The following is a 21,759-nucleotide window of genomic DNA, read 5'->3' as shown; positions in this document are numbered from 1 at the left end:
ATAAAACCCAGAGATTTTAGGTGGCATAGTAGTTTGAACTGCAGTATAGCCCAATATACCAATAAAACCCAGAGATTTTAGGTGGCATAGCAGTTTGAACTGCAATATAGCCCAATATACCAATAAAACCCAGAGATTTTAGGTGGCATAGCAGTTTGAACTGCAATATAGCCCAATATACCAATAAAACCCAGAGATTTTAGGTGGCATAGTAGTTTGAACTGCAATATAGCCTTAATATACAAGTACTGACCTGCACCAGTCCTTGAAATTCCATTTTAGCCAGTGTAACATATCAATGGCTGTGGTATGTGCTATCCTGTCTGTGGAATGGTGCATTATTATAAAAGATTCGTTGCTTCTAATGAAAAAATATAGTGGGTTTCTTTTCTAAGACTATATGTCAGAATTAACAAATGTTTGACATCTAATAGCCGATGACTAATAAATCAATGTGCTCTAGTGGTATTGTTAAACAATACAAACTTTAACTTTCATTTGTACGGCCTTTGTAAAGAAAACCCCCTGAGAATTTAACTTGGCATCCTAGTTTGAACTGGAGCATAGCCTAATATACCAAGTACTGACCTTTACCGGTCCTCGGAATTCACATCATCTTACGACGGCAATTTAGTTATATAATAACAAAATAAATACCCATTAATGATAAAAATGCTGTCACAGATAAATTTGGCAACCGCTTTTTTTCGGTAGCACTGTTATTTGCTGTTGTGAATTTTGAGGGCTGCTTCATACTGAAGTTATCAGAGTTAAAAGACATATTACTAATCACTTGAATATATGTTGGAATGTCTGATGTGTATTTTAACAGTAAAAACGCAGTAATTGCAAGCCTTACATATTTTAAACTTGCTAATAACAAGGGTCCGTGTCTTTAGTGTTTTGTGTCTGTGGTTTCAGTTGGCTGATGGTGGTGTGACGTGGAACCAGGAGATGAGAAGTGCCCTAGAGGAGCTGGTGTCACTGTTAAAAGAAGAACACACAATCTCTTCCTTCGAACTCTACAGCAGCGGTCTCGTACAAACTATGCTCAATGTACTCAACAATGTAAGCTGAACATTTCATCCAAATTGTTCTGGTTTTTAAAAATATATCTTTTTGTTTTTATTATATATTTTTATTCTGCTGCTTTCCTTTTCTTTTTTTTTTGCCTTTTAAGTTCCATCTCATTGCATTTAAAAAAAAAAAAAACTCTGCAGCAGCAATCTCATACAAATTGTGATCAGTGTACTCATCAAGTTGAACATATATGCCAATTTTTTTTTATTTAAAAATATATTTATTTATATTTATATTTTGTTTTTATTATTTGTTTTTATTCCAATGCCCCCTCCCCCTTTTTCTGCTCTTTAAATTCCATCTCATTTCAACAATTCTGACAGAACCTGTCTTTACTCTTATGCTATCCAACTCTATATCCCAGTCCTGCCACTGAAATATGCTTCACCTAACATTTTAGATAACCACATGGCAGTTACTGTGAAGTAGGAAGATTGTGTAGAATCTTTGTGTGGTTCTCAATTCGCTAACTAATCATTTTATACAGTGATATAAATAATAGCCAACGAGTGACTAAAATTACAATCCCAGAAACAACCATTTGACATAAATTAAGCAGATAACTATTTGTGAAGTGTGGCTGCCTGGTATCTATGTTTCTTCTGATTAAAACCAATTTAAATTTCAGTATGGTAACAGATTTGGAAGTGAAATTATTCATAGTACTTTAGTTAGATTTGTTAAAGTTTTTATTGATATTAAATTAAAAATAACATTTTTAAAAAAGAAAAGAGTGACAGAAAAAGATAATTACAAAACATGTTAATTTATGTATCTTTTTTTAATTTTAATTTTTTTTTCTCCAGAACATTGAAGATGTCAACTGTAAGGAAAGTAAGAAGAGAACCAAAGAACGTATTAACATTTTCAAATCAGTATTCAGTGAAAAGGAAAGGTAGGGTTTATTTCCAACAACTTTATATATATCACTTAACATTCATTTTGTGTAAACAATATTGTGAAAGGGAATATGATAATATTTGCATCTTGTTTGTTAATTATATTTGGAAGTTGGTGACGCTAAGACCATAATATTAGAAGCTATTTTTTTATATAATAAAACAGAAGGATCTAAGTTGGTTCACGAAATAAATGGATTGCCACATTGTTTTGCCAAGATTATATCAAATTCATGGTTGGTTCCCCATTCAATTGTATGTTAGACGATTATGTTTTGAGAAAGAAAAAAATTAAATTATAAAATATGTTTTAATGTAATTTCCTAAATAAACTGTGAGTAGCTATTGTTTATAATAAATTATTTCTTTATTTTTTTGTTGAAGGCTTTCTGATGATAGGTAAGCATAATTCTAGTTGTGCAAATATTTTAAAATACTACTTCTTTTCATCTAGCTTTTTTAGCAGTTACAGAGACTACATGAGAGAGCAGTTTAAGTGAACTCTTAGCTTTTTAAATATTTTTTCCAAATTCCAAGTTAATCATAATTTTATTGATTATATTACTGGACAATTACTACTGAAAAGCGTGTTCTACATTATTATATTCCAATGCTCAATGATGCAGTATTAGGCTTGAATGCCCCTGTTTTCATATGTCTGTCTCATATATCTCTCTTTTTACAAAAGTAGTGGCACTGGCAGCCACTGTACTTTGATTATAATATATATATTCTCTAATGATAGCTCCTTAGCTATAAAGATGTAAAAGATGGTAAGAGCCATGTTGAGAAACTCACTGCCATTACATTGAGGTCCCTATATTTAGCAGAGGATGTTTTTCGTACACACAGTACTTAGTCGTGTATACCAGTGAAAGAGGAGTGGTTGAAATAGGGAAAAAAAGTATTGAATCCTCTCTCAGATATATATTAAAGTTTCATTGAGGACTCATTTTTCAAAAAATAATTACCACTTCAAACATTTGGCAAGTGATCTGACCTCATGTCTTTGTCATATGGAAATGTGTTGATACCGTATTTTTCCATGTATTATGCGCACCGGTGTATAATGCGCACCCCCCACTTTGAACGTTTATTCCAAGAAAAAAAACATGAATCACAATATAATGCGCACCGTTTTTTTAAACCACAAAATCGACAGTGAATGCAAGATGTACCGCTTTCCCCCGTCACCAAAATTAACGAAAAGCGAAAGAAGCGGTATATTCAAGAAACCAATAAACAAAACTTAAGTTAGGTATTTGAGTACATAGACCTACATGTCACATTAAACAAAGGCTAGTACTTGCGTACTTACATGTCACAGGCTCACACGTGCATAAATCAAAACAGAGTTATATACCCCATACATGTACACTGTAAATGACTAATAAATATATGAAAACAAAAATATAGCATATTACATTTCGTTCTCGTGGCTAACGTGAATGCGCGAGATTGCTAAATTTATAATAGTGTGGTATATTTCCGGTTTGCCGGAAATGGCCGAATGAAATCTCATGGAAATTAAAAATATTTACAGTCCAGTTTTGTAATTTTTGTGCAATTTTTGGCGAGGTATGGATACTTTTGTAGATTTATTTTGCATTTATTACAACCATCACAAGTGAAAAACGATTTTTAAGAGGGTTTTGGCGTTTCGTTGTAATGAACACTGTCAGTAACCTGTAAAGTACCGTAAACTACCGATCGGCGATTTTTCATGGGTGATCGCTGGACATTTTTAAAAGATATTTTTTCTATTGCTATGTATAGTGCGCACCCCATTTTTAACCTGTATTTTCTGGAAAAAAAGTATGCATAATACACGGGGAAAATATGGTAATTACTTTTAAAGTTATAAAAAATCCCCCTTTTTAAAAAAAAAAGAACTTTAATGTGATGGTTGGCAGGGCTATGCTGGTAATGGCGAGTGAAGAAGGAAGAGTACTTTGATTTCCACTTCATTATTATATGTGGCATAAAATTACACAAAAGTTTGAGAAGCCAGTCACATTTTTTTCCGATACATGACTTTTCTAAAAATGTGTTGAACTAACATGGAATCACTTGTAATCTTCTATACGCATCACTCAGTAAGCCTTGGATTATCAGCTCATATTTACTTATCATCGCTTTGAAAATGTACTTCTGGTTACCTGTGCTTATTTTTTGCTTTTTCAATTACTTTTATTTTAAGTTATTTTCTTTCCATTTTTTGGGGTATAATCTGGTATGTTAAGTGTATCTCAGTAAAAGCTTTGTCTGCATAGTTTTAACTCAGCTGTTTTCTTTTCAATATTGCATTAAACTATGTTCTTATAACTTTCGAGACATAATGTTTGTTAAACAAAAGTATATTTAATCATGGTAAGCAATAGAAACTTTTTAAAAGCTTCACTGATAAATTAAAATGATTTTCAGCCATGGTAAAATCAGAAGAAAAACATTTTAATATAACACTCAGACTCAGAACTATATTAACGTGCCCCTATACCCCTATGATTTATGGCACATGATACAACACTAAGTAAATACTTTGACAAATAGCACCAAATACCCTCACCCTAGAACAGTTTGTAGTAAAAAAACAGGAATGTGTTAAAAGATGCTGCTTCACAATTACTTAATCAAAGGATATTATTATTACCTGTTTAATGTGGCAGTTGCAATACTAGATCTAGGGGATGAAAGAAGAAACTGGCTGCTACCACATTGGTTACTCCTTTTAGTTAGCAACAATGTATCTTTTATAAACACTTTTCCACTTTTTAAAAATTAATAATTCAGATTGTTATCTGCTGTTTGTTGCAGTCGCTTGATGATCTGCTCATGGAGGTATTGGGGCGTAATTTTACAACCTACCAGACTTTAATGTTATTTCTATAATTGAATGTCAAACACAAAAACCTATATTCAAAACTATGGTTAGAAGAATAGCACTTAGTCTGTGAAATAATTTGGAAAGAATAATTTAAATGGTTTTAATAATATATTAAGTGAATGAAACATCTTTACAAGTTTGTTTCTGGTACCTGGACAGCACAGCATGTGAAAAAGAATTTGTTTTAAACTAGTCATCAGTAAATGTAATGATTGTTCTTCAGCATTGCCCCGGCTATACAGCTGACAAGAAAATTGATCTCAGCCCTAGAGTCGATAGAACGTCTGCCAGTCTACAGCTATGACCTGCCTGGCTCAAACTACGCTTTGCAGGTAAGACTACTAACATAATTTCTGACAGTCTACAGCTATGATCTGCCTGGCTCAAACTACGCTTTGCAGGTAAGACCCACAAACATAATTTATTACATCTATTTTTCAAAAAACATATTTCACAGAAAACAATAAAATGTAGCTTTGACAAATGTGTTTATTCTCATTCTTTATGCATTGGAATAGTTGTCTGAGAACCAGTCAACATTATTAATTGTTTTTCTGTGGTCATTTAAGTGGGTTAAAAGTAAAATTATATTATCGTCTTGAAATAAATTTTTACATTATTATTGATGACACTGATTTGCGATTGCATGAATATAACTTTGCTTATATATTTGTGTAGAAAAACATGCTCGAGTAATGATGGTAAATTAGAAAGTGGGAGTGATCCTGTGGGTTAAATACTATAACGTTTTTTCGTCATACACTTATATTATTTACATATTGCCTTTTTGTATTAAGGAATGTCCAAAACGAGGCATGTTTTGTTTCATAATTTTTCTTTCTTTTCAGATCCTAACGAGAAGGTTACGTTTTCGACTTGAACGGTATTCTGGAGAATCTCACTTGATTGACAGGTCTGGGAGGAGTCTTAAAATGGAGCCATTGACAAGTGTTGCAGATCTTGAAAGATATTTATTAAAAATGGTGAGTAGACTGAAAAATAATTATGGAAAAGAAATTTGTTCAAAGAAACACAAGACATGCTGTTGTTGATTTTTACAGAAAGTAAAAAGAACTTGTTATGTTTCAGATCAAACATTTTGGTACCAGCTATATTTTAAGAATGCAATAATGCTTAAAGGTAGGGTCAACTCAAACAAGAGCCTTATGTGTTGGAAAGATGCATACCCGGACCACCAACACATACTGACACTTTAGCAAATGAAAAACATGTAATTTTAGAGTTAATACAAAAACATGATTATTCCTGCTAACTGGGGGCAGCCATTTTGTTTTGTTTTTGTGACGTCCGGTGGGATAGCTTAGGGCGAAGTGATGTCAGCTCCTGACCATCTCCTGTATGTACAGTGTAAACAAAAGCAGTAATTTTCGACAAGGCGCTTCTCTTTGATCAACTTGACTTGTAAAACAGCATAAATGATGTAATAATATAATAAACTATTCAACTAAATATATTTCAAGTTGCATTAACAGAACAAAATGGGGTTATAGTATTTTTCTCTGTTAAATAATCCAAAGGAAAAATGTACAGTATTCAGCCTATTGATATGCTACGTTAGAGCAAAAACTACAACCCACGATACCCAAGTGATAATTTTCTTTTCTTTGGGACTACCTTAATTGGTCAGTTCTGTGATTTTAGATGGAAAAGTCTACTTAATCAATAGTTTTACAGAACTATTTACAGTAATAAACCATGTCCATTACAATTTTAGGGGTGACAGGTAATATTCCACAATACCGGTATATATTTTTGTGTCTAGACAGCGTCAATTAATTGGCCCGTCTGGTTACCAATCAAATACACACCTGCCAATCAGGAATCACAGGTAGAAGCAACTAACAGCATAGACCAATTAACTAAGAAAACACTCCGTGTATCATTTCAGTACGTAGGTTAATGCATGGGCAAAACATTGTTAATTGTTTCGACTTGTTGTGTAGCCACTTTGACAATGGTATTTTATTTTGTATTGAAAAATAATATATATAGTGCTGGATATACTTATTGCTGGCTTACTGGAATGTGTATTATTACAGAACATTGCAGTGTATGACTATTTATCATCCCGCAAAAACCAGGTAGATTGTGTTTCTCTAGTTCTAAGGCTCATTCCTGACGTTACGCGTTAAGTATTACGTAATCACTAGCTTGCCAGAGGGTGTACTCACTGAGATGGTACAAAATGGCTGCGCGCGTTATATATAATAGCCGTTACATTTAACCATTTTATTAATTAACTATACGATTATACGTGTTGATATTAAGCAATAATGTGCATTATATATCGTTGAATATGCATACCAGGCGTTAAATTTATGCTTAGCTTAATTAGTGTTTCAAGCTGTTGTAATGGGTTAGCATAAAAGTATAAATAACCTTTGATTATCACATACATAGCAATCAGAATATAAGACTGTGTGCATTTTCTATAAACCTTAGATGGTTGGTCATGGTTAAACTTTGATTTATACATTATCATAATATCTTTGTCTATTAGTCAACCTCAGCTGTTACTTGAGCTCGTACTTCCAAACCCTGAAAATAATTTTACAAAATTGTGATTGGCTAATGTTTACATTATTTGAACAAAATATAATTACTTTAAGATACGTCGAACATTTTATGTGTGATAGTATTTAGAATAGTATGGCAAGTACTTAAAAAAAAGAAGAAAAAAAAGCGAAAAACAATACATATAGGCAAACATAATTATATGGTACTTACACCTATTTTGCAGGTTGCCAAACAATGGTATGACTATGAACGGTCAACATTTACCTATCTGAAGAAAATCAAAGAAGCAGAAGGTTCCATGTCATTCACTCATCAACATGACTTCGATGAAAACGGTCTTGTTTATTGGATTGGAACAAATGCCAAGTATGATACTTAAACTTTTATTCTGATCTGAGTTTTAAATATTTTAAAAGTGTATTTTAAATTTTGATAGGCAGTGGTTCATACATCAGGGAGGCTTAATTACGTCAAAACAAAGTAGATAATTCCAAGTAACTGTAATTGACTGTTGTCATATGAGTATTATTAAACAGACTATACTTTCATAGCAAAAATTCGTAAATATTATAAGTGTTATGAATCGGTTATGTTTGATAAAATTGTTTTTCTAAATGTGTTAATTGCAGAACTTATGATTTGATCCATCCTGTGAAAGCCATCGGTCTACAGGCTGGTAGGTACTGGGTTCAGATCCCAGTCAAGGCATGGGATTTTTAATCCAGATACTGACTCCAAACCCTGAGTGAGTGCTCCGCAAGGCTCAATGGGTAGGTGTAAACCACTTGCACCGACCAGTGATCCATAACTAGTTCAGCAAAGGCCATGGTTTGTGCTATCCTGCCTGTGAGAAGCACAAATAAAAGATCCCTTGCTGCCTGTCGTAAAAGAGTAGCCTATGTGGTGACAGCAGGTTTCCTCTAAAAAACAGTCAGAATGACCATATGTTTGACGTCCAATAGCCGATGATAAGATAAAAAAATCAGTGTGCTCTAGTGGCGTCATTAAATAAAACAAACTTTACTTTAAATAGTGAAATATTTTATAAACCATGAATACATAGTTTAAACATGTCTTAATTTCAGAACTTCCTATGAGTGGATAAATCCAGCCCAGTATGGTCTGGTTGTGGTCACCTCATCAGAAGGGAGGAATTTACCTTACGGTAAACTGGAAGATATTCTCAGTCGTGAATCTGCTGCATTGAACTGCCATACAAATGATGACAAGTTAGTGACATTAATTGTTTTGAAGCCCCCTTGTAACCTAATTACAGTTGAATCACATTGGCTTGAATCCTGTCGGTGCTCGAGAAAGTGTTCGACCTATCGGGCAGTTCGACCTAACCATTTGGTCAACATTATGTAACTTGGGTCTTCATATTTGGTTCGAGCTTTGCGGTGTATTCGACCCTCCCGAGTTCGACCCAACGAGATTCTACTGTATATACATTGCCATTTGACAAAAGTTAAATTTAGGTGTTTTTTTTCTTGCATTACATGTTGTTCCTAACATAATTCATTGTTGGTAAGTCTTACTTTCTTACAGTTCAGTTACCATTGTATACTAAAAATAATTGTGTTCCCTTCCCATTAGTTTTCTCCATCTCTATGGTGTTTTTTTCATTTTGTCACTCATGGTGTTTGAATGCAAATTGAGATTTCAGTATATTGTTTTTAAAGTGTGTCTACATGATTTTATTGAATTGTATTGCAGGAAGTCCTGGTTTGCTATTGATCTTGGAGTATGGGTAATCCCAACAAGTTACACACTTCGTCATGCCAGAGGATATGGAAAGTAAGTAGAAGTTACTATCTAGATTCTGTTTTACTGGGTTTTGAAATATATGGGTTTTATTTTCGTATGAAGTCGGGTGAAAGTAGCAGCAATGATGGCGTCAATGTTTTGTTAGCTCCAACATTACATTTTCATGTTATCTTCATTTCACATAAACTATAAGTCGTAGAACAATGAAATATGGTTTATAGTTGCATCTTTAAATGTTCATCTCAATCTATGTTAAAGATATAATTTTTTTTATTAAATTAAAGTTAAACGTTTTTGTTTAATTTTTAAAGAAATGTTTAATATATATATTTTTTTTTATAACATTCATCTACTGATGCAACTGTAAGTGACATTGAATAAGTTTATGATAGGTGAGACATTTAATTCTGTAAAATTTGTGTTAATTTAGCAGTTGGAAATAGAAAATACTGTTTTATTTTTTACAGATCTGCGTTGCGGAATTGGAATCTGCAGATGTCAAAGGATGGAGTGACCTGGCAGACTCTGTACCATCACTCCAACGACTGTTCTTTAAATGAACCGGGGTAAATTTCACTTACATGATTCCATATACAAACCATTCTTTTACTAGAATATTATACTGAATTTGTGTGTGTGTGTGTGTGTGTGTGTGTGTGTGTGTGTGTGTGTGTGTGTAAAACTAGAAACTTACATTCTTTTAGTATTTATATTGAACAGCTCTGTTTTCATGAAATTTTATTGGCTCAAATATATTTGCTGATGAATAACATTTGATGCAGATTTAATAATTAAATAATTGCCTCGGTTTGTATGATAATTTAAATGTCTGCATTTTATTTGTACGGTACACTTTTGCCTTGTTTTTTGTTTGTTACAAATACGTTGTTGTAAACTGAAACAGTTGAGTACCTGTGTATTGAATTTTTCAGATCCACTGCCTCCTGGCCGATTGAAGCAACAAAGGATGAAACACAGGGTTGGCGCCATGTCCGTATTCAGCAGGCTGGAAAGAATGCCAGTGGTCAGACCCACTATCTGTCTCTGTCAGGCTTCGAAATCTATGGCTCTGTCACAGGGGTGTGTGATGACATAGGTATGAAGAACATTTTATTTTAGTACCTTTTCAATAACAGTTTTTACCCATTCCAACCTGTGGTGTTTTAAAGGATGTGGTCTGTGCTGTTATGTTGGTTAGAAATTGAGTACAAAGACATTTCAATGTTAATCAAAGAAGGTAATGTGTATGGCAGCAGGTACAGTATTGTTAAACAAATTATACTTTAAACTATTAGCTGAAATTCTTTGTCATTGTAGTTTATGATCTGTTATTTTTTATTGTGCATTTTTGTCTGAATTTCCATTTGGATTAGATTACAGATACTAATAAATATGAATGTAGTTGAGTTACTGATTTGCTTGCTTTTCTTATGCTAGAATGCTACACTAAAAAAACAATGTATTTTTTGGACATATTAGTCCTATCACTTGAAAACTGAGAAACAAGTATAACTGAAAAAAAGAAGTTGTTTGATTAATGATACCCCCAATACATTGGTTAATTAGTGCTATTTGGTATCTATCATATATTAATTAAACAAGTTTTAAAAAACCCTCCAAAAACTTTTATGTTAAATGTTAACTTATAACCGGTATACTGCAATATAAATTGTTTAACAATACATATTGCGATACTTTTCTAGCATATCGGTATATTGAACTTATATATTTTGTATGTGTATAGTGCACAAATATTATATTTTCTAACAAAAACTACCAGTTTAAGAAAAAACAAAGATAGCTTTCCTTGTTTGGAAGGAATCTCGATTGACTGATGTATCATTTTATTAAGTTATACAAAATGAAATTAGTGCACTTTATAAATTCTGATATTTGAGAATTGCTCTTTGCAATATATCGTGGTATGTATCGTAATGCAGATTCCTGTATCACAATATATATCGCAATAAGAAACGTTTGGCAGTACCCCTCACTGTTAACTTATCTGGGTTTGTCTTGTCTTTCACCAGGCAAAGCTGCCCGTGAAGCCGAGGCGAGCATGCGGCGACAGCGTCGTGTCCTCCGCACCCACGTCTTGAAACAGATGCTTCCCGGTGCCCGCGTCGTGCGTGGCATGGACTGGAAATGGCGGGACCAAGATGGTAATCCTGCTGGCGAAGGCACTGTTACTGGAGAGCTACACAATGGTAGAATCCACGAACACTACCGCCTTATTGCATGTCTTATTTATTTTTGTCTTTATGTTTCCGCATACATGAAGAATGTCAGGGTCGTTTCCTGATCTCACCTTGTCATTTATTAAATTAGTTGAGTTAGGCAGACGAAGATCTTTCTTGTAAACTAGTTCCATATTTAAAATCTGTTTTACAAAAAAAAAAAAAAGAGAGAAGTTTTTGCTACTTCACTACAATGAATCAGTGAACAATGATCACTCACTGTACTATGGTTTGTTTGGTTATGTTAGTATTTCTGCTTTACTACCTGCAGTTCAAGATATTACATTTTGGCTGTGCTAATCTTTTGTGTAGTATGACAAAAAATTTGATTAGAATCTGAAATTTCTCTTAATCTTTCTTCTTCTTCCTCTTTTCATTAAAATTTACAAAAATAGAGTACTATAGGTAACTCCCCTTTTTTTTATATATATATATATATATGGTTTAAAACAATTTTACAAATTTAAGATCTTTTTTGTTATTAGTCTCCTACCAGTCCATCTGGAGGTGACTATATTGGTTTTATCTCCACCTATCCATCCATCCATCCATCTGCATCTGTTCATCTGAACCATGTGTATCTTTTCAGACTTTTTTTTTTTTTTTTGCAATGCCAGGAGCTAAAATGTTGTGTATAGTTTTATCATGTGGAGTTAAAGATCAAGTTTGACTTTCATGGAGATTTACCCATTTTTGACAATAGTTATGGCCCTTGATTATGAAAATTTGTTGAGCATGGTAGTGGACATGTATTGCTTTAGCAGTATTTTCAGTAAGCTTATATTAGAGTATCCATCTATATACAGTCAAACCCGCTTATTTGCATACCCATGGTGCAGCTCAGTCATATGCAGTTAAGTGGGTTAGTCGGTTAACCGATAGTACCGACTTTCACTTTGTAACAGCCATCCAGTTACAAAAACAGCATGGGAGACAGTCTAGCACAGTGCTGTACTTCATACTGGATCTATTATAGTTAACACATGCAGTTGGATATATATGAATGTAAAAAGAAATAATAATTAAAAACTAAAAATTATAATTTTTGTTTTATTCTGCCAATAATCTATATTATTTTTTTAACGTCTTTGTTACCTGTTGTTATTGGGCATCGTTGTCTTATAAACACAAACTTTGTGCATAAAAAAAAAAGTACTGACCATCCAGTAGTGTAAATAAAGTGTATTAGCCATGTTGTTAATAAGATAAACTTAGAACAACAGAACCATCACACAGTTCATCGGTGCACATATTTATAAAATGACGTCAGTTTCCGGTATTACTGGACTGTTGAACGGTTGATTGACTGAATGTACCTTACTAGTAGAATTACGTGACCATGTATGAAGTTACAGTGAAGACTGGTCTGGTGTTTCCATCACAAAAGATGTGGCAAGCTTTGGCATTATTTGTGACTCCCCAAATAATGACTTGGCTATTGTTAAGAAGTTAAAGTTAAACTCAACCAGTGAGTTGTTACCAGTTCCAGCAATCTACATTGCATGCATGACCATTCTAACGCAATTGACTGTGGTCCGACTTATTGGTGTCTGACAATAAAGCAGATACTTTTATTTGACGATTCATAAATAACAGGGTGTTTGTTTTTTGTTCTTGTTTTTTAACAATCCAACCAATTCAGGCGCATTTGCTGGGAGTTCAAACATTTAACAGCTTCGTATTTATCAGCAAGTGACAAATCGTTTCTTTTGCGTTTAATAGATATAACGTACACTGCGTCTAATGAATAAATGAATAAGAACCCTTTCTCAGTCACATTTATTAAATACATAACCGCCTAGGATGATTGATCTCTAAACCTTTAATTACTAAGGCTTCTCAATGTAATGTAATGAATATAGAACAATGATTGCCGTGAACACGTCAGTTGAATACGGTCTCAATAGTTAAGCTCGCACAGGCATACAAGCGCACATGTGGTACTTCTAAAAATAATAGTCTGAGAGTGAAATAAACTTGTGATTGACAGATTAACTTACCTGTTGTTGAGATGGCCTCTGATTAACAGCAGTGTATGGCAAACAAAACATTAGGAGTTCGTTTATTCAATTTAATTATGTCATTCTTAAATCTTGTAGTCGGGTATTGTGATTGACACTACACACGTTGACTGGCGATTACAGTCGGCTTACCACACACATGATACAGTGAGCACCAACAAAACGGATTAATCACCAATTTATTTCAGCTTTTTTTCTTCTAAATTTTAATAGACTGTGTGACATTCATTTAGCAAAAAAAAAAATCTTAGTTATTTTCATGTACAATTAACCGATATTTATTCTGTAGTTTGTGCAATTAACCAGATGTTTTGTAGTGTTAAAAGGGCAAATGGTTCCTTGTTGTGTGAAACTGGTCGATTAACTGAATTATGCTATAAACCGATATGCAAATAAGTGGAGTGGACTGTATATAATATAATAATGGGTCTCCAGTGCAAGGTGCAGAGCAGCACTTTATATTTACTCGCAAGTTGGTTAGTAAATTAACCTTGAGCTTAGGAGATATGGAAATTTGATGAGAATGGTAGGGGACATATGTATTGCTTTTACATTATTTTCATTATGCTAGTATTCTACTAAGTATTTGAAGACCATGATAAGAAATCATTTGTGTTTGTTTCAGGCTGGGTTGATGTGACGTGGGATTCTGGTGGTTCCAACTCGTACAGAATGGGAGCTGAAGGAAAGTTTGACCTGGCTTTGGCTCCATCACACGACCCTGACAAACTGCGCTACACCAAAATGGATGTGGGAGCCACCGGAAGTGTAAAGAATAAATCAGTGGGCACATCGCTTTCAGATAAAATAAAGGTAATTTGGTTTAACTTGAACTCACTCACTTCAGCCATTTGTTGAGAATTACACCATATACAGTTTAACTTAAATCAGCTATGATATAACTAATGTTATTTGGATTGACTTCATCGTATGTACAACACTTTACTGAGTGCTGTTTTTATGCTGACCTAAAGAGCAAGAAGGCTGTTATTATTTATTATTATCCACATGGTTCAACATAACTGAGTTAATAATAATCATACGAAGCATGTATAATAACGAGTGTAATGACGTACTTTTGGGAACATAACGTTGCTTCTACAGCCCTAGCTCAGACTGGGCATTTGAAATATGACATCATTTTGTCGTCTCCTTCTTCTTGTGGTGGAAACATTTTGAGTTGGGTCTTGTTATTCATAAAAAAAACCCACAATAATAATATGGATAATAAAGAAATTATTACAATCGCGCGTGAGTCGTACTGATTTTACGAAACTCGCGTCAGGATTCATGTATTACCCTTGCTCTCACTCAGGCAATACAAAAAATCCTGACACTCGTTTTGTAAAATCAGTACGACACACATGCTTATATAATAATCTCTGTATTTTGGACATTTTAGCTTCTCAAAAATGGAACAGTTTTTGATGAATAATGGGACAGAATACCCTTGAAATGTGACCAGCATAACTTTCTCATTTTGAGTCATCTTGTTTCTCACAATAAATAAAAATATGAGATATAGCTAAATGTAACTTTAATAAAGATTCAAATTAAATTTCTTTCAGTCTGCAATGTAATGACTTCAGTACTGAATGACTGTTTAATTAATAATACCTCAGTACATGAACTCCCCAACAAAGGTTAATGTAATGTGAAATATAAGATTACTTTTGATTCCAGAGTAAAGGCTCATTTAGATTGTATGTGGCTTGTGCATGTGGTCCGTGTGATGTGTCTGCGGCTTGCATTTCTGGTATATACACCAGCTATGATTATTTCATTGCAGCTGGCTGGATGTGTTTTGTAGATGCACACATCCAGTCTAGACGCTCTCATTGAAACTAATGTATTTCAGATTTTTTTTATCTGGACTGCATGCATATGCCGCATTCAATCTATATGTTCCTTTATAATACATCCTATTTCTTTTCAACATCACCTGTCCTCAAACCAGTGCATATTCCCCTAAGGATAGTAGTCTGGTTCGAACATCCCAACAGCCAATGGGATGGCCTAAAATTCTTCTACTGCGCACCCCTTCCTGTCCTGGTCACGTGACTGTAACTTCCTTCTTTTTATTTCGCTCTTATGGTTTGGACATCCTGGGTTTTATCCATTCTGTGATGTGTTTTCTGCAGGGAAGTGTTTTGACGAGCAGAAAGAGCAGCTCTACTCCCAGTCTGAGTGAAGTGTCCGAGGCCAAGGCATCGGTGGCCAGCACAGAACAAGCTTCATCTGCGGAAAACCTCACGTCCAGTGTCAAGGCGGTAAGTGTTTGTGTGTGGTTTTCACGACTTCCATTTCAAACAGTACTTCATTTTAAATAGTACTTGGACTCTCAATGTTGCACTTGCCTGATGCACAGTCTGTTTGGGATCGATCCCCGTCGGTGGGCCTATTTCTCGTTCCAGCCAGTGCATCATGACTGGTATATCAAATGCTTTGGTATGTGCTATCCTGTCTGTGGGATGATGCATATAAAAGATCCCTTGCTACTAATGGAAAAATGTAGCGGGTTTCCTCTCTCAAAATGACCAAACATCCAATAGCCGATGATTAATAAATCAATGTGCTCAAGTGGTGTCATTAAACAAAACAAACTTATTTAACTCAAATTGTTTAGAATATGCATTTTGGAAAACAATTTGTTTATATTCTCCTTTGTGATTATTAATATTTATTATTAAGTCTAACAGCATGATGAAATGGTATTTATTTATATTCTTTGAATCATATGATCAGTCTGTTTTTTCTAATGACTGCAAAAGGAGGAGAAATGATTTATACCCTGGTTGAAATTACTTTATATATATATATTTATTTTTCTTTGTTAATTAATAGGTATAAGCAGTTATTTATTTATCTTATATAAATGTATATAAGCAGTTATTTATTTATCTTCTATAAATGTATATAAGCAGTTATTTTATAACTTTTATATTTTACTGCATGTAGTTGAAATTCCACGTATCCTGCACTTCATTGATAGTGTCATATCATGTTTACATTATATTTTACTGCATGTAGTTGAAATTCCACGTATCCTGCACTTCATTGATAGTGTCATATCATGTTTACATTACATTTTACTGCATGTAGCTGAAATTCCACGTATCCTGCACTTCATTGATAGTGTCATATCATGTTTACATTACATTTTACTGCATGTAGCTGAAATTCCACGTATCCTGCACTTCATTGATAGTGTCATATCATGTTTACATTACATTTTACTGCATATAGTTGAAATTCCATGTATCCTGCACTTCATTGATAGTGTCATATCATGTTTACATTACATTTTTAACCACATTTTAAAAACTTTTGTCTTAACAGTCGGCAGAGAATGTTGATCGAATGGGTAATCTCTCTCCATCTGATGCCATCGTCATGGTAACGGTTGACCCAGCTGAAGAGTCTTCCGTTGGCACCAGTTCCAACGAACCTGTGGTGGTCGTCCATCGTGGAAATGAAGATCTTTCCTACAAGACATGTGATCTTCTCGACCTTGCCTGCCGCACACCCCTGAACGAACCAAGCAGGGGGGCTGAGGGGGGCGTCAAGGAGAGACCTCAGCTGTCAAATGCCAACAGGGAGAAGCAAGCGAAGAACGAAGCGGCCAAGAAGGCCGATGCAACCCGCAGTTCTCCGACAAACTTGATGAGTGTGAGCGTTCCCAACCTGCCAACCAGCATGGAGCAAACCGTCAGTCTTCTCGACTCGTTTGCTAGGAGAAGTAACATTGTTAGGAATGCCAACGCCAGCAGTCTCGTCAGGCTCGCGCTGTCCCATTCACCAAGTACGGGTATTATATTTAGGTTCCTTTCAGAAATAACTAGATATAACCTGGACATTATATTTGTTTTTTGTTGAATATCCTTCCTTAGTTTTTTATTTTTTATTTTTAGGACTTGCTATTCTTTTCTTTTTTTGCAGTAGAGAGAAAAACAGTTATTCTAGGGCTTGTTATTATCTTTGTTCAGCAGTACAAAAAGTTTTTCTGATGAATGTATACTTCTTAGTTGTTAATTTTTCAGAAGTGGGATTATGAATTAAATTTACCCTTGAGAAAATTGACTTAGTTTATATTTATATTTCTAGAATCTATTATCTTTTTGCAGCAGAATTTTTTTATTATTGTAGGACCAGTTATTTTGATGCAGAAGGGACAAAAGTTTGATTTTTTTATTTCAATGTAACATTTTTGTTTTGTTTTGTTCAGATAATCTGTTGAGTGCTGCACAGAGTTACCCCAGCCTGACAACCTCAACTGGCCAGACATCGAATACGCTGACCACCACACAAACAATGGCCAATGTGACGCTGTTGAGTCAGGCTCTGACTCGCAGTCTGACGTCCACGTCAAGCGAGAGTGACAATGAGTTTCTTGAGACGTTCCGTGCATCCACGCTGCTCGCAGAACTCGAGGATGACGACGAGTTGCCCGAACCTGATGATGAAGATGATGAAAACGAAGACGAGAATGAAGATGATGAAGATTATGATGATGTCATGGTAACATTTGATTAATCATTTGTTTTCTTAATTCTTATCCTGACCTTGACTGTTACATGGGGTGGGACATAGCCCATGGATAAAAGTGCTCAGTTTAGGATCAATCCCCATTGAACTGTTTGTCCAGCGGGTGAACCACAACTGGTATATCAAAAGCTGTGGTATTTGCTATCCTGCCTGTGGGATGGTGCATATAAAAGATCCCTTGCTACTAGTAAAAAAATGCAGCAGGTTTCCTCTCTAAAACTATACATCAAAATTACCAAATGTTTGATATCCAATAGCTGATGATTAATAAATCAATGTGCTCTAGTGGTGTTGTTAAACAAAACAAACTTACATTTCAAATTTTAAATTGGCATTGTCCCAAGACAAACTGTTTCATGCTGAGTGAAGAGACTCCCTGCTTTCCAGATGAATCTTGGTACTATGTTCAGGGCCATAAGACTGGATGCTTAGTCAAAGAATTTTATAATACTTAATACAGCTGGCTTTTTATTTAGCAGAGAATTTCATTTATCCCCATTATGTGAAGGAGAAATTGTCGTATGTTTGAGATTTGATGAGCAACAAGGCAGTACTGTATATTTTATACTAATCAACTAATGTTGTCAGCTTCATTTCACTAATGCAAGATATGCAGCATTGCGAAGTAGTGAGTTGGATAAAAAAAAATTACCTATCGACATTCTGATATTGAAATGTAAACAGAGCAGTATTTCATAGCTGTAACGGGGATCGATTTTGGCCCACGGCACTACGGCTATTGCCGTAGGTGCCCTGGTTACTGGACGCGGTGCCCCGATAAATTGGACTGTGTCCACGGCCATAAGTAGCCGTGGTTGCCTTCCTTGTATGCCCTAGTGCCCTTCTCATGCCTGGTACCAACTAAATTGAACTTTGCAGCATTTGTCACTTGCCGTGTATTCGTCCATAAGAACAGAAATCCAAAGAAATTATTGCCGACTCTCAGACACGCAATTTCGATGGGTGCAGCCATATTGTTATTGTTTACAAGCCACAGATCCGAGAACCACGTGGTCGCCGAGAAGTAACTGCGCAGTCGCTCTATAAAGACTGTTCTGCGCAGGGAACCTCATCTCTCACTCGCATCAGTGAAAACTTTACAGAAAGTGGCCTTGGTGCCCTACCCTTGAAAGAAATGTTGCCCTTGGTGCCCTGCCCACTGGCCTTGGTGTCCCAAAAATTTCCTCAAACCCAAAGCCAAAATGGCCTTGCCCTGAATTTTTTTTAATTCTACCCCTGCTGTAATACATCACTGATGACATAATTCAATTGTCGATTGACTACTATAAACATAGGCAATGAGAAAAGACAATGAAAAAATAATTTAGTTTTTTGCGCCTTATAGTGAAATCATTTCAAGTTTTGTTTGAGTAAACTGGCTTATATTTTGTTTTACACCTGACAATTGGCACATGTGTATTTTGTTTTGCACCTGATAATAAACAGCTGCATGTTTTCTTACACTCAGGAGGAGGATGAGCTGGAAACACGTGACCGACGGATGTGGGACGATGAGTTTGTATTGAAGCGACAGTTCTCCGCTCTGATTCCAGCCTTCGACCCCCGCCCGGGCCGCAGCAACGTGAACCAGACTCAGGACTTCGACATCCCAGCCCCGGGGGTGGAGGATGTGGAGGTGCAGGAACCAACGAAGGTGGAGGTTCCTCCTCGACTGGCACTGTACATCAGAGCTCCATGTCTACCAGGAGTGAGTACCATTTTCTGCAAAATAATGTTACTGTGACTTCGCACTAGTTCTCTTGGCAGTTTTCTCAGCTGTCAACTCCATTATGCTTGTTATGTAACACAAATAAACAAGCATCTGAACAGTGTATCACTTAGTATGTAGATGACAGTTGCTAGGTGTGAATGACTATTGTTAAGGATAGACTGTTATTTCCGATGCTTTTTCAGGGGGCTTTTTGGAACATTTATTTCAACAAGCATTGAGGTTGAACATTTTGCGTAGAATCTTAATTTAAAAAAGCAAATTCTTGTTGACAATATGCTAAGAGAATGTAAAACAGTTTTAGGTTATTTTTATTTCTAATTTTGTTCTTGCATATGTTTCAGATGAACAACGAAGAGATTCAATTAACAACTGGGAACGCGTGTATTTTCAAGTATGTCCAGGAATTGCTGACGCTAGGCAGTACAGCCGGACGGTCAGACAGGATGCGGAGAATCTGGGAGCCAACCTACATGTTAGTAGTGTACTTTGAATTATCTAGGGGCGGGACATAGCCCAGTGAGCCAACCTACATGTTAGTAGCGTACTTCGAATTATCTAGGGGTGGGACATAGCCCAGTGAGCCAACCTATCTAGGGGTGGGACATAGCCCAGTGAGCCAGCCTACATGTTAGTAGCGTACTTCGAATTATCTAGGGGCGGGACATAGCCCAGTGAGCCAACCTACATGTTAGTAGCGTACTTCGAATTATCTAGGGGTGGGACATAGCCCAGTGAGCCAACCTATCTAGGGGTGGGACATAGCCCAGTGAGCCAGCCTACATGTTAGTAGCGTACTTCGAATTATCTAGGGGCGGGACATAGCCCAGTGAGCCAACCTACATGTTAGTAGCGTACTTCGAATTATCTAGGGGCGGGACATAGTCCAGTGAGCCAACCTATCTAGGGGCGGGACATAGCCCAGTGAGCCAGCCTACATGTTAGTAGCGTACTTCGAATTATCTAAGGGCGGGACATAGCCCAGTGAGCCAGCCTACATGTTAGTAGCGTACTTCGAATTATCTAGGGGCGGGACATAGTCCAGTGAGCCAACCTATCTAGGGGTGGGACATAGCCCAGTGAGCCAGCCTACATGTTAGTAGCGTACTTTGAATTATTTAGGGGCGGGACATAGTCCAGTGAGCCAACCTATCTAGGGGTGGGACATAGCCCAGTGAGCCAGCCTACATGTTAGTAGCGTACTTCGAATTATCTAGGGGCGGGACATAGCCCAGTGAGCCAGCCTACATGTTAGTAGCGTACTTCTAATTATCTAGGGGCGGGACATAGCCCAGTGAGCCAGCCTACATGTTAGTAGGGTACTTCGAATTATCTAGGGGCGGGACATAGCCCAGTGAGCCAGCCTACATGTTAGTAGCGTACTTCGAATTATCTAGGGGCGGGACATAGCCCAGTGAGCCAGCCTACATGTTAGTAGCGTACTTCGAATTATCTAGGGGCGGGACATAGTCCAGTGAGCCAGCCTACATGTTAGTATCGTACTTCGAATTATCTAGGGGCGGGACATAGCCCAGTGAGCCAGCCTACATGTTAGTAGCGTACTTCGAATTATCTAGGGGCGGGACATAGCCCAGTGAGCCAGCCTACATGTTAGTAGCGTACTTCGAATTATCTAGGGGCGGGACATAGTCCAGTGAGCCAACCTACATGTTAGTAGCGTACTTCGAATTATCTAGGGGCGGGACATAGCCCAGTGAGCCAGCCTACATGTTAGTAGCGTACTTCGAATTATCTAGGGGCGGGACATAGCCCAGTGAGCCAGCCTACATGTTAGTAGCGTACTTCGAATTATCTAGGGGCGGGACATAGCCCAGTGCGAAAGTGCTTGCCTGATGGGCAATCAGTCTAGGATTGATCCCCATCGGTGGGCCCATTGGGCTAATTTTCTTTCCAACCAGTGCACCACGACTGTGCACCTTGCTACTAATGGAAAAATATAGTGGGTTTCTTTTCTAACACTATGGGCGGAATTTACAAAGCCTATTTTTCTTAAACGCAAGTGTTTAAGCATGTAAATGTTTGTAGTTACACCCGTGTA

At 36.2% G+C, this 21,759-nt stretch overlaps 1 protein-coding gene across 3 annotated transcripts in view; it reads left to right on the top strand.

Annotated features, from left to right (window-relative positions):
- LOC121370451 (E3 ubiquitin-protein ligase HECTD1-like) overlaps positions 1 to 21,759 on the top strand; it is a 63,683-nt gene that overhangs the window by 26,844 nt on the left and 15,080 nt on the right. The window contains exons 15-31 of one of the 3 annotated variants that reach the window (XM_041495687.1): positions 922 to 1,068; positions 1,887 to 1,975; positions 2,364 to 2,378; positions 5,087 to 5,195; positions 5,712 to 5,846; positions 7,625 to 7,767; positions 8,487 to 8,630; positions 9,118 to 9,198; positions 9,636 to 9,734; positions 10,101 to 10,264; positions 11,199 to 11,330; positions 14,052 to 14,239; positions 15,568 to 15,696; positions 16,766 to 17,228; positions 17,652 to 17,944; positions 19,440 to 19,679; positions 20,045 to 20,175. In XM_041495687.1, coding sequence (XP_041351621.1) covers positions 922 to 1,068; positions 1,887 to 1,975; positions 2,364 to 2,378; positions 5,087 to 5,195; positions 5,712 to 5,846; positions 7,625 to 7,767; positions 8,487 to 8,630; positions 9,118 to 9,198; positions 9,636 to 9,734; positions 10,101 to 10,264; positions 11,199 to 11,330; positions 14,052 to 14,239; positions 15,568 to 15,696; positions 16,766 to 17,228; positions 17,652 to 17,944; positions 19,440 to 19,679; positions 20,045 to 20,175 — 2,702 coding nt within the window. Of the gene's footprint in view, positions 1 to 921; positions 1,069 to 1,886; positions 1,976 to 2,363; positions 2,379 to 5,086; positions 5,196 to 5,711; positions 5,847 to 7,624; positions 7,768 to 8,486; positions 8,631 to 9,117; positions 9,199 to 9,635; positions 9,735 to 10,100; positions 10,265 to 11,198; positions 11,376 to 14,051; positions 14,240 to 15,567; positions 15,697 to 16,765; positions 17,229 to 17,651; positions 17,945 to 19,439; positions 19,680 to 20,044; positions 20,176 to 21,759 lie in introns of all 3 variants that reach the window. The other 2 variants (XM_041495685.1, XM_041495686.1) reach the window with 2 other exon arrangements.

This window comes from Gigantopelta aegis, chromosome 4 (genome assembly GCF_016097555.1).
Source record: "Gigantopelta aegis isolate Gae_Host chromosome 4, Gae_host_genome, whole genome shotgun sequence".
In the NCBI taxonomy this organism is placed as follows: domain Eukaryota; kingdom Metazoa; phylum Mollusca; class Gastropoda; order Neomphalida; family Peltospiridae; genus Gigantopelta; species Gigantopelta aegis.
The sequence above is the reverse complement of the archived record's forward strand: the minus strand, read 5'-3'. Positions and strand labels throughout refer to the sequence as shown.